Source organism: Apaloderma vittatum, unplaced genomic scaffold (assembly GCF_000703405.1).
Source record: "Apaloderma vittatum isolate BGI_N311 unplaced genomic scaffold, ASM70340v1 scaffold17068, whole genome shotgun sequence".
Taxonomy (NCBI): Eukaryota; Metazoa; Chordata; class Aves; order Trogoniformes; family Trogonidae; genus Apaloderma; species Apaloderma vittatum.
In genome coordinates, this window is record NW_009729248.1 from 3465 (window position 1) to 14496 (window position 11032).

The window sequence follows — 11032 nt, forward strand, 5'->3', positions numbered from 1 at the left end:
CTCCTCTGCACCCTCCATCTGTCTGAAGGCTTCCAGGCTGCAGAGGAGTTGCCCCCATGACACTTCCCTGGCCCTCCCAGGGCAGCCCCACCATCGCCGGGACACCATTCAGGACTCAACCCGTGCCAACAGGAGACCTCACGTTGCTTCCCCATCATATGTACAGTGCAGGCCAGAACAGCATTAAACCACTGCTTGCTTCAGAAACATGTATTTGCTGTAGGTTATACTGGAGCAAGTGGCACCCCAGACCAGCAGAGCATTCGTCAAGTAGGGTTGCCAGTGCTACAGACTCAATAGTCAGACCCTAAGTGTTTGGAGTGGTTTGTATGTGGGACTCGCACTCAGATTGCAGGAGGCACCCTTCTAGAGCCCATCTTCCATTTGGCTCTAGCCAAGGGACTGCACAAGCTCCACAGAGCTGCAGGGAAGTAGAGGCTTTCAGAAGGATGGGAAGAAGACTCACCTGAAGAGCTCATTTCTGATCCCCGCTAAACACTAATGTGCCCATAACTAGAGCACCCCACTACTTCCAACGAGTCTGGTCAGGGAAGTCATATATGGAAAAATCCATAGTCGGGCTCGGCAGAAATGCAGTCCAATCAGGCAAAAGCTACGTTGCTAATTTACAGCAACCCTGTAGAGGGCACAAACTACATTCTATTCATGGCCTACACTTAAAAAGAATTTGGCTCTGTTTTCCTCTGGGAGGGAGACCTGCAATATTTGGACCAAGGAACAAATTCCTCCCACATTTGAAGTCCTCAAAGCCTTCAGCAAAAGCCACCAGTATTTTATAACTTGGGTGTACTGTTCTGTTTTTTCTTCAAACTTCCATGTGAACTCTTTTGACAAGACAGCACTTCATCCAGGGTAGCTATAGCTTGGCAAAGCTACAGAAAAGGATCTGACACAAACCATCAGAAAGAAGGGCTGGAAAGTGCTCTGCACATACTGTACAGGAGCTAAGTCACAACTATAGCTGCTATGAAGAACCAATTGTACTCTTACAAGGTAAAACTAACATACAGGTAACAACCCAGCAAAATCACTTCAACCTTATTAATTTACCTAAGGAAACAATGCATTCTTACATGTTTAGTATTTGTCTAAATGTGTATTTATGGATATTAAAGTAAGAAAGAAAGATACACGAAGTACCATCAGCACCTATAGCTTTAAGTCAAACTTACTATCAACATTAGTAAAAAAATCCCAACGTCACGCATGTCAAAAGTAATAAGTAAGAGAGGTTAAAAGGTACACTGCACTACATCAAGAGTATCTCACATGTCCATGTCTAGAGATGAGCTGGGATAGGGTTTTAGTTTTCAGCTGACCTGCAGTCTAATCCTGAGCTGCTGCTGTGGCACACAGTGCTGTGCCCCTCCCTTTCACTGCTTTCTGGAATGCTTTCCCTGAAATCTAACAGCTGATTTTTCTGGGGAATAGGAGCTTTAGAATCAGATATAACTAATAAAGACAAAGCCAGGATAATTACCATTAAAGAATGTGCCTGTGCACATTCCCCTTAAACAGCTTACCCAGCACCCACCTCGGTTCAGTTAACATCAAGTGTTAGGCCTTTAGTAAGGATGCTTTCTGCAGTCTTTAATAGCAACAACTTGCAAGGATTGTGAGAAAAATGTAAAGCAGAAGAAATTCTGGTTTGGGTTTTGGTTTTTCTTCCAGATTACACTAGAAGATAGCTATTACTTCCACTAGTGGTGGAAGGAAGAGAATTACGTGCAGAGACTACGTCCTTTTGTCAGGGGAATGCATATGATCATAAAAACTGTCTACTGAGGAAGAGCGAATATAGGCTTCTAAGTAGAGAAACAAAAATGAAGACCTAGATCTACAAACTGCACACACAAATACAGATGTTACACCTATTCAATATCTGAAAGATTTCTACATGCCAAAGCTCAGCATTTGTATCAAAAACAAAATAATCCAAGGGGCACCTGGTAAAAGTGAGTGAGTATTCGCAGTTGTGAGCACATTTTAGGTATTGAGTCTTGAAATTCTTTCATCCTCTTGTTCTCTTCTTCATCTTCCGATGCAGTTACACCCCACTTGCCCTACACAAAGACCAATGAATTAAGAGGTCAAGTATCGCATGATGAAAGTTGCTAACTGGGCCACCTTCCACCCAGTCATAAACCACCACGCTTACAAAACCCAACTGTTGCCACTGAAAGACAAACCTGGAGCCTCTAATATTGAAACTGTGGGTGCCCTTGGCGGTTGCGCAGCACACCAAGGTTAGCAAAGCAGGCGACTCTCACACCAGTACCACGTGTCCCACAAAATGACAGTAGGGAGGCAGGCATGGAGCTATGTTATTTTTTGCAAAAGCGTTCAGAATATTAAAGCATCTTCCATTTCCTTCAGCAAACAAAGCCCATGCTTCTCAATCTCCAAATCCCACTAGAGAATCTACTCGTCTAGAGGTTTTGTGCAAGACAGAAACAAAAAACACCACTTGGAAGTTTTCTTTGAACCCACTACCTACCGCTGATGACTTTTACATTTCTCCCAACTACATTTGCTACATGATACCTAAAATCCTTCATACCAAAGACAATTTATATTTGCCTCAATTAACTTTCATGTTCTAGTAATATCCTCGCTGTACCTCAAGCTCCCGTTGTTTTTTCCTCTCTTCAAACTGCAACCTCAGCTGCAACTCCTCCAAAGCAGCTCTGTACATAGCATCTTGAGCATTCTGGAGCTCAATGATCTGATCAAAAACAGCTCGAAGCTGGTTGAGAAGTACCTGCAAGACAGTTAAGCAACAAAACAATGAAACAGTTGTACAGCACAAGAGTTTTAAGTTACTACCATTTCTTGAGAACCTGAGTAAATTAGATCTTGTTATACAGAGCTGGAGAGACTGCTTTGCAAAGCCCTTAAGCCAGCTGTTGCAAGATCACAGATTCTTAGGACAAAAAACAACTGCTCCACATCGTAACAAATTTTATAATCAGCATCTCTCACTGTGTCTGGGGTTTACGTACAGAGCCTATCACATCTTATACCACTGGAATAAAAATGGCTTTCCCCCTTATTCATACAATATAAAAGAAGGTAGCTCTTTAACAGATAAGCCAAGATCATGAAGATACAATTTAATGCAAAGGAGAAGACCTACCCTGGAATTGCTATCCAACAAGCATCGAGCTATGATTGTGTCTAGAAAAACTTCATGAGCTGCAATGATGTGATCCAAGTCCTGTGCTTGTTGGACCTTGTTCCAGAGTTCGTCCCACGAACATTCAAGCACCTGGAGCAATGATTCAGGATTGGGCTGTTTTGATTTGCTAGATGACAAGCTCTTCGAAATTTAAGACACACAACACATACAAAATATTAAAATCACTTCGTTTTTAAGCAACTGACTGGGTGGACAGAGCATACCTCAAATGTAATGTAATACTGCATTTGATGAATGAAATGGACCATTTCTGATGCCAGAACATGACACTGATGCAGCACGCCAGAAAGCTCTGCAAAAAAAAATCCAGAGATGGGACGTTAAAGACCACAAGGACAGGCACAGCCATCAGAACAGCTTGGTAAACGTTTTTCTGCCAAATCGAGTACTTCATACAACAGCCACTAACCCTGGCCTGTAGCAGCAATACTGGCTGTCAACAGATGAGCAAAGAATATCGCACAATTAACTCTTAGAAAATATGAGCCAAAGATGGCACCAACTGTATGCTGAGACAGTGCTGGAAACTTGCCCAAGTATCACAAGTTAAAAAAAAACAACAAAACAACAGAAAAACACCCTCTCAGTCCCAAGAGACCAAAATACAGTTAACAATCCATGCATCCTTTTGGTTGAAAAATCTCAGGTCACAGATTTGTAGTTGCTTCTGGGGTCTCTCACTCCTTTCGCCATTAGCCTTCAAACCACAGATGGCATATTTTTGCACTACTTGGCTACACTAGGTCCAAAGAGAGAGTGGCTGTGACAGGAGTAGGGAATTTGCAGTTCACATGGTCCAGTTTCGATTCCCTGATCCACAACAGAAATCCACAGGTAAGTCACTACAGGCCTCAGCTGCTCATAATTAAGAGAAGGTACCTCTGTGGCATAAGGGTAATATCAAGATTATCATCAATTGCAAAGATTGTCTGGAATGAAGATACATGTCCAGACAGCAGAAAGAGTTTTTAAAAAGCTGCCAGATTGATCTGCCACTGCAGACAAGCTATGAGACTACTACAAAAGGAATTCTACATTCTTTATGTCTTGAGATGTTACAGGACCATCCAGTGATCAGGAAGATATTACAAGAAGCTGCTCTGCGCTCTTCGTTTCTTATGCCTTTGCAGGAAGGCTAACACATTATATTGCATTTACTTTAAAAAAGGTCAATGACAAAAACCTCCAGGTTTTTCTGGAGAAAATTCTTTCAGAAATTCCTGAACAATAGTGAGTTGGATACATCTGTGTTTCTTCTATTGATTACTGACAGGAAAAGAATAAGTTTGCCACTACTGTCTAGAAGTGTTCCTTTAAAGCATTAAAATCTCTGGCTGTTACGACTTTTTGGGAATTGTGAATGAAGTTATCCTTGAAAGTCAACGCTACCTCTTTGTGACTGAAAAACAAAGGACCCTGCAGCTGCTTCCTCCTATCAGTTACTGTCCTCCACCTGGTAGGTACTTCCAGGTGTGAAAAGTACTGTTTTGGAGAGGCAGGGGGGGAAAGAGAGAGAGAAAATAAAAGCAAGTTCTACTGCTTCATCATACATCAGTGCCAGGGTGGAGTCTTCATGTATTTCAGAAAAAATTCTACTCACAGCTTCCAACTTAGACCAGTGAGCAAGAAAGGCTCCTGTCCCTTCAGGTAGAAGGCAGTACAGGTCTTTGCAAACATCCTCTCCTTTGTCAAAGGCACAAACTGAGAAATGCAACGCTTGGCTACGCCTGCCAACAATAGCTGTGACAGCTTGGCCAGTAGGTTAAAAGTCCACATCACTTAAAATATAGACAAATCTAAAGGTGATTAGCAGCTGAGCTTTTACCTCCATGGCAAAGCATAAAACCACAGTCTCAAGTCAGGTAGGAGTGCGGGAAGGAAGGGAAAGGAGAAAAAAAAATTAAAAAAAAATAAATCAAACTTCCTTCTGAGAACAATAGAACAAATAAAACTCTAACAGTGGGAGACATCTCCAGCCTGAAGACCTTCAGGTAATGAGAATAAAAATCTGTTAACTACACCGTAGTCCCAAAGTGCACAGAAAGTAAGAATACAATAGAAAACTGGTTTTGAGTCAAACAAAAACAAAATAACACTTTTTGGGACAGGGAAATGACAGTAAACTAAATCCTATCTCACAGAAGCAGAAAGGAAATTTGGTCATCTTGTACAGTTGCAGAGATCAGCAGATCAGCCTTGTGCACTACAGCAGACTTTACAAGAGCTTCTTTCCCACCAACCTTCTGAGGCCAAGGTGTCTACTCTCACCCACCAAACAGTTCCTATTATAAAAACATAAAACTATCTTTGTAAATATTACTACATCACAAAGAAGCGTAATCTTCAATAGGTACTTTATACTGAGAGAAATGTAGCCAAGCGTGAGTCAGTAGAGGTGCTCACAAACGACTGCATTCTCATCTGAGAGGTAGGATCAAAAAGTCCCAGTCCACTAAACATACTCCACTATCCTCCACTCAAATCCTCTTCTGCTCTTAGCTAAACAAAAGCACAGGGAATGACTGAAGGTAAAAATTAGTAAATTCAGAAGCGTGCATATGTGACTTACTACTTCCAGCAAAAGAAAGAGGGAGTACATACAAGAAGGCATCAAGGAAGAATAAAAGGGGATGGAAGTGTCTCAGTCTTTTCCCAGAGATAGGGGATGTTTCACTTGCTCATTGCTACAAAAACTCACAACCAAGGTTTAAAGTCAAACAGAAAACAGGAAACTTCTGTTTATAATAATGTTATTTTACCTTCACCATCATCTAGCAGTCAACTGGGGTAGTAAAATATTAAGATCCATCTGTCCCAACAGAATTCTTTTTTCCCCTCCTAACACAGAGTTTAAATAAGATACAGTCTTCTAAATCCACTTTACAAGTATGTCACCCATTTGGGCCTCTCTCACCTGGCATACTTTTCAGAAGCTTTGCATTGCACATGTGCCCTTTCCATATATCAGTAAGAATATACTCCATTCGCTTCGCTCTCCAAAGGAAATTAAAAACTCTTAGATAGTGACTCATGCACTCACGTGTAAACACCTACAAAAGAAACAAAATATCAGTACAAATTTAATAGACGTACTATGTGTTATGAAGGGCCAAGAACCTCTTCACATTCTGTCTTATCCAACCCATGTAATTTCTTGATAAATATTGTTAAAACAAAATCCCTGGAAACCCTAGAGCTTTTGGGAAGACTCTCCTTCAAGGGCTGAACTGAGTTACCTAACATTCAAGTTGGCATAGGGCACTGCAGGAAGTGTAAGAAGAGGTGAACATGACAAAGCCTAAACATTTCACTCTTTTCAAACTACATATGAAAATTCCTTCTGCTGACCAGTTTAAAAAAAAAAAAAGTTCTTTATTAATTTTGTCTAGATGTTAAGTACATTCTGATCAGTGGTGCAGCTCAGTAGTTCTAATGAACACTACCTATCAAATTTAGACAGTACAAATAGGTTCTCTGCAAACATTCTTCAGTTCCTTGCAAATTATCCCAAATTAGCAGCTACAGACTAGTAATAATAGGAGAAAAGGAGCACTCCATTTATGAAGTACTTGCTAAAATCTCTGCTAGAACAAATGAATTACTGATTTTCAGTAATCATCATTTTAAATGCAGCTTTTCAGCACTCATGGTTAATTTATAAGAATTGAGACCTTGGCTCAACTGTTTATAGAGTGGATGCATTCTAGATGCCAAAAAAGAGAAGTCTCTCTGTTCTTACACTCCAGAACTAAAAAGAAAGGTTATTTCAACCAAAAAAAAATAATAATTCAGCATTTCATTTCAGTATTTGAGACATGTTCACAGCTAGCAACATATGACATTACCGTTGCTATTGGCCCATCAACATGATAGTCCAAGCTGAAGACATCCCATCCCGTGTCCCCAGGAGATACCTGTATTAAAAAGATATGCTACTTTGAGTGTTTATTAATCAGAACATACTAGTGCTGAAGACCAATTCTTAGTCTTCTTTTCTCCACAGACTATGAAAAAACAAGCATCCACATCAATACAAGATACAGAAGCTGCTTGTCAAAAGTAGTAAATTACACCAAAATGACTTGAAGTTTGACATGGGTGAGATTCGCTTCACCCAATTGTTGCTGTTTGCGACGTCAATGTTTTTCCATTGCAGCTAGTAAAGGAAATGAAGGCAAGGAAAAAACTTTGCAGGCAGGACTCAGCCTAGAGGTATAGACTTATTTCAGATGCTTCAGTTTATCAGTTAACTTCCACCTCTGGGACTGGAGCTCTGTCATTAACTCAAGTTTCATACCAGAGGTCTCCTTCACAAAACACTTGCATTGCTTCACTCTTTGTAATTACTGGCAACAAAGAGACTACCCTGCAAATTCCTGTAAGAGCAGTAGCTGTAGGAGCTGTTTGCAGAACCTCAAATCAGGGCCACCAGCATCAGTTACTGTTAAACTCAAAAAACCCAACTTTATATTGTCAGTGAAACAGCTGTAAACCTGCAGCTTGAAACACAAATAGCGAACAGGCAGGAAATGGGGCAAAAGAAGAAAAGACTTACTAAACAAGGTTTACATAATTCAAAGTAGACTTCAATGGAAAAAGAGGGGAATGTATTTACTACATACATGTATGGATTTTTTTTTTATATAGAAATTTGTATATATAGATACACACACACACAGAGGGGGAAAAAGAAAAGAAAAGAATGTTTCAGGTCAGAGTCACCATAATGCAACAGACCTCCAGGAGTCGAACATCCAATCGTTTGAGAATCTCAGGATTATCAAACTGGGCATTAGTTGCCCTCACTGCTGTTTCAAGGATTCCAGTTAGATTGTGCTGATATAAGGTTGTAGCCGGTCGTGCAAGCTCTGGTCTGGTGGTTATGAAACAAACAGTCATAGCACATTACTGAGATTTTTGCAGCAGCAATTTGGTAGTAACTGCAGCACACAGTAAAACACTTTTCTGACAGACTTTCAAAACCTCTTGTGTTACTCTTGGAGTCTTAATAAGAAAGAAAGTCTAAGCAAAATATTTAAGTAAAATATGACTACTCATATGCAGCTAAACCTGAACATCTGCATGAGGTGTAACTTTATCCTCGTTTAATGCCAGTAACATAAAGCAACCAGGATTGCTAGCATAACTATTCTGTAATTTCAGTTGCATTCATATCTAAAATGAGGCAGATGACATCATTAACACATCACACCAATAAAATCATTTCAGTTTTGAGGTACTGGTAGTGCAGGCTGCGAAGTGCTGGCAGAAGCACACAAACCCACCCTCTCTAGGTAACTTTCCAAAGAGTTGCAATGTGCAAATAACAAGCACCTTGAGCTCTCCTCCATGATCAGTACTGGGAAGTCCCTCAATACTTCTGCCTCAAATGTAATACTGATTCTACAAACCAACCTTATTTTGCTTCACACTTATTTTCACTTAAAAAAGCATGGTCACGTACAAATCATCACCAGACAGTGTTGATTTTGATTTACAAACAAGTTAATGGAAGCTCTATTACAAAGCCTTCTAGACCAAAGGAAAGCTTTGTACAGGACATTTGTGACAAACTGCTTCATCAGCAGCACCAGCATGTGAAAGCAGTGAGCTTGTAAATACTCCTTCAACACTGAAATACTCTTTCGACACTGAAACCAACACTTGTGGGTGCACCCAAGTGCTTAAAACAGAGGCTGGCGAGACAACAATTACGTTTTTTAAAATTTATTGAGGGGTTTTGACAAAATGTCTCCAACCAAACACCTCTGAAATACAGAAGCCTAACACTCACAGCAATGGTAGCTAGTGGCATCAAGAGCAACAGAACTTTTTGCTCCTGACAGGAGCAAAAGAAGCATTAACATCCTTGAGGCTGTCACCGGGTAAGAATATCAATGTTAGTACAACTTTCCAAGCCATTGTGAAATGGCTTGTACATCCAGCCAGAAAGGGAAGACCAAGTTTTAAGCCTCAGGGTCAAAGAAATTAAACCCAAAATAGAATTTAAAAGTTGTTCAATTAAACCTTTGAGTAATAGGATACTTAAAGGGTCCTCTTCCAAAAGCCAAACATTTCCATGCTGATCATGCACATTTGCAAGCATCAGAACTTCCAGCATCATTACCCTTCCTACTTTCTTACTTGAGCAAGTCCATTAAATGCCTGATAAAGTCTCCTTGACCAAGTAGTAAGTAGCGTCTCATGGCCTGCATGTGTTCCAGTAAATTATACTTCTTATTGAGAACATCCAGCAGGTATTTGCTGGTCTCAAAATAAGCTGCATCAATTTTCTCTTGAAATGCATTTTCCAGATCTGTGAACAAATCAGCAGCTAAAAAGAAAAAAAAAAGGAGAAAAGAAAGCTATTAAAATTAAGTAAGTATTCTTCCAAAACTAAGGCAAACAAGCTCTGGAATTGAAACGTACAAGCAGAAGAATTGTTATTTATTCTAATTCACCACGTTATACACTTGGCATAGTCAAAGTGAAAGCAAGTGTAAAGCAGCCCATACTTCAACATTATTACTTTTAATCTCTGTCTAACTTGTACTTTTCCAGAAAAGCTTGTATTATTTCACCACACAGAAATTATTTTTTAAGCTTGCTGAAATACTACAGTTTATAGAATCAAATAATTTGAAGGAGATCTAAAAGCATAAAGATAGCAAAAGCTGTATTGGGGGGGATCTAAATCAAAAGTCACTTCTAAGGGTGCAGGGGGGCAAAAAAACCCCCAAACAAACCCTCCCCCAAAATAAAAAAAAAATAAATCCATCAGAACAGAATATTCAACAGAGAAGAGTTCCCACAGGTTAAAATGAAAAAGAAGAAGAGAATATCTTGCATTATCTGAGGGACAGCTGGCAAACTGATATTTTCATCTCCACTTTTAATGCATGGTAATTTGGGAACAACAAGTAGAACACTGCCCTTTAGTAGGAAGTGTATCTCACTCTTGTCTACAACTACAAGCTTATTAATAAAGGGACTGCAATAAATCTGTTATGAGGTAGCAAGATGTATGGCCTCCTCAGGCAACATAGGGCAGAATTCCAAATACTGGACTGCCAACTACTGAAAGATTCAGACCTTCCTCAGAATTAAAGTATAAACTTCAACTTCAAACATTTTTTAATCATTCAACTACTGCTCTAAAGGTAAAAAAAATGAAAAAAGGATCCAAATTAGTGTAAGACACCTGCTCCAAGATTAGTTTCATCTCATCCTGCAGACAGGAAAAATTAAAACCAAGTTTCATGTTGTTCTGATGAGATTCAGCCTCCATTAATAAAGTGATTTTAAATTGAAAAAATAAACTGGTCATAATAAAGATGTCACTCTTTAATGAGGGAAACCTCACAATATCTCGTTTGATGACATTCCCTGAGGTTTCCGAACTCTGATTTAGGAACCTGTGAAGTTGTCCATAAGACACCAAATGTGCAAGCATATGCAGAGAGAGATGTCAAAGAGGCAACACTTGTATAACACATTGCTGTGCTCAAAATCCCTACATAAGGAAAATATTACTTAAGTAACACACATCAGGCTTCAGAGATATGAGAATTAATACAGCCTGTAGGAAGGAATCCTCAAAGTCCCTTTTTCAGTCACTGACAGCAAACCAGGAGACAGCTCACCAAGATCCCTGCTCACTCTGGCCAAGGCAGAATCTGGTATGATCTGACAAAACAATTCTGGCATTGCTAGGGTAAGGAAGCACACAGCAGTGTTCCCACTGCTGCGAAAAAGGGAAAAAATCAGTTTGTGCAAAGGCATTTGTCTCGCTGGTGCAAGACAGCAAGAACG

The 11032-nt window shown here is 39.9% G+C and overlaps 1 protein-coding gene across 1 annotated transcript in view; it reads right to left on the minus strand.

Annotated features, from left to right (window-relative positions):
* TUBGCP3 (tubulin, gamma complex associated protein 3) overlaps nt 1-11032 on the minus strand; it is a gene marked incomplete at its 5' end in the record, with an annotated part of 26700 nt that overhangs the window by 752 nt on the left and 14916 nt on the right. The window contains 8 exons of the mRNA XM_009874376.1: nt 1968-2084; nt 2642-2782; nt 3158-3289; nt 3424-3512; nt 6135-6270; nt 7066-7134; nt 7958-8093; nt 9365-9554. Of these exons, the coding sequence (XP_009872678.1) occupies nt 1968-2084; nt 2642-2782; nt 3158-3289; nt 3424-3512; nt 6135-6270; nt 7066-7134; nt 7958-8093; nt 9365-9554 (1010 nt within the window). The remainder of the gene's footprint in view (nt 1-1967; nt 2085-2641; nt 2783-3157; nt 3290-3423; nt 3513-6134; nt 6271-7065; nt 7135-7957; nt 8094-9364; nt 9555-11032) is intronic.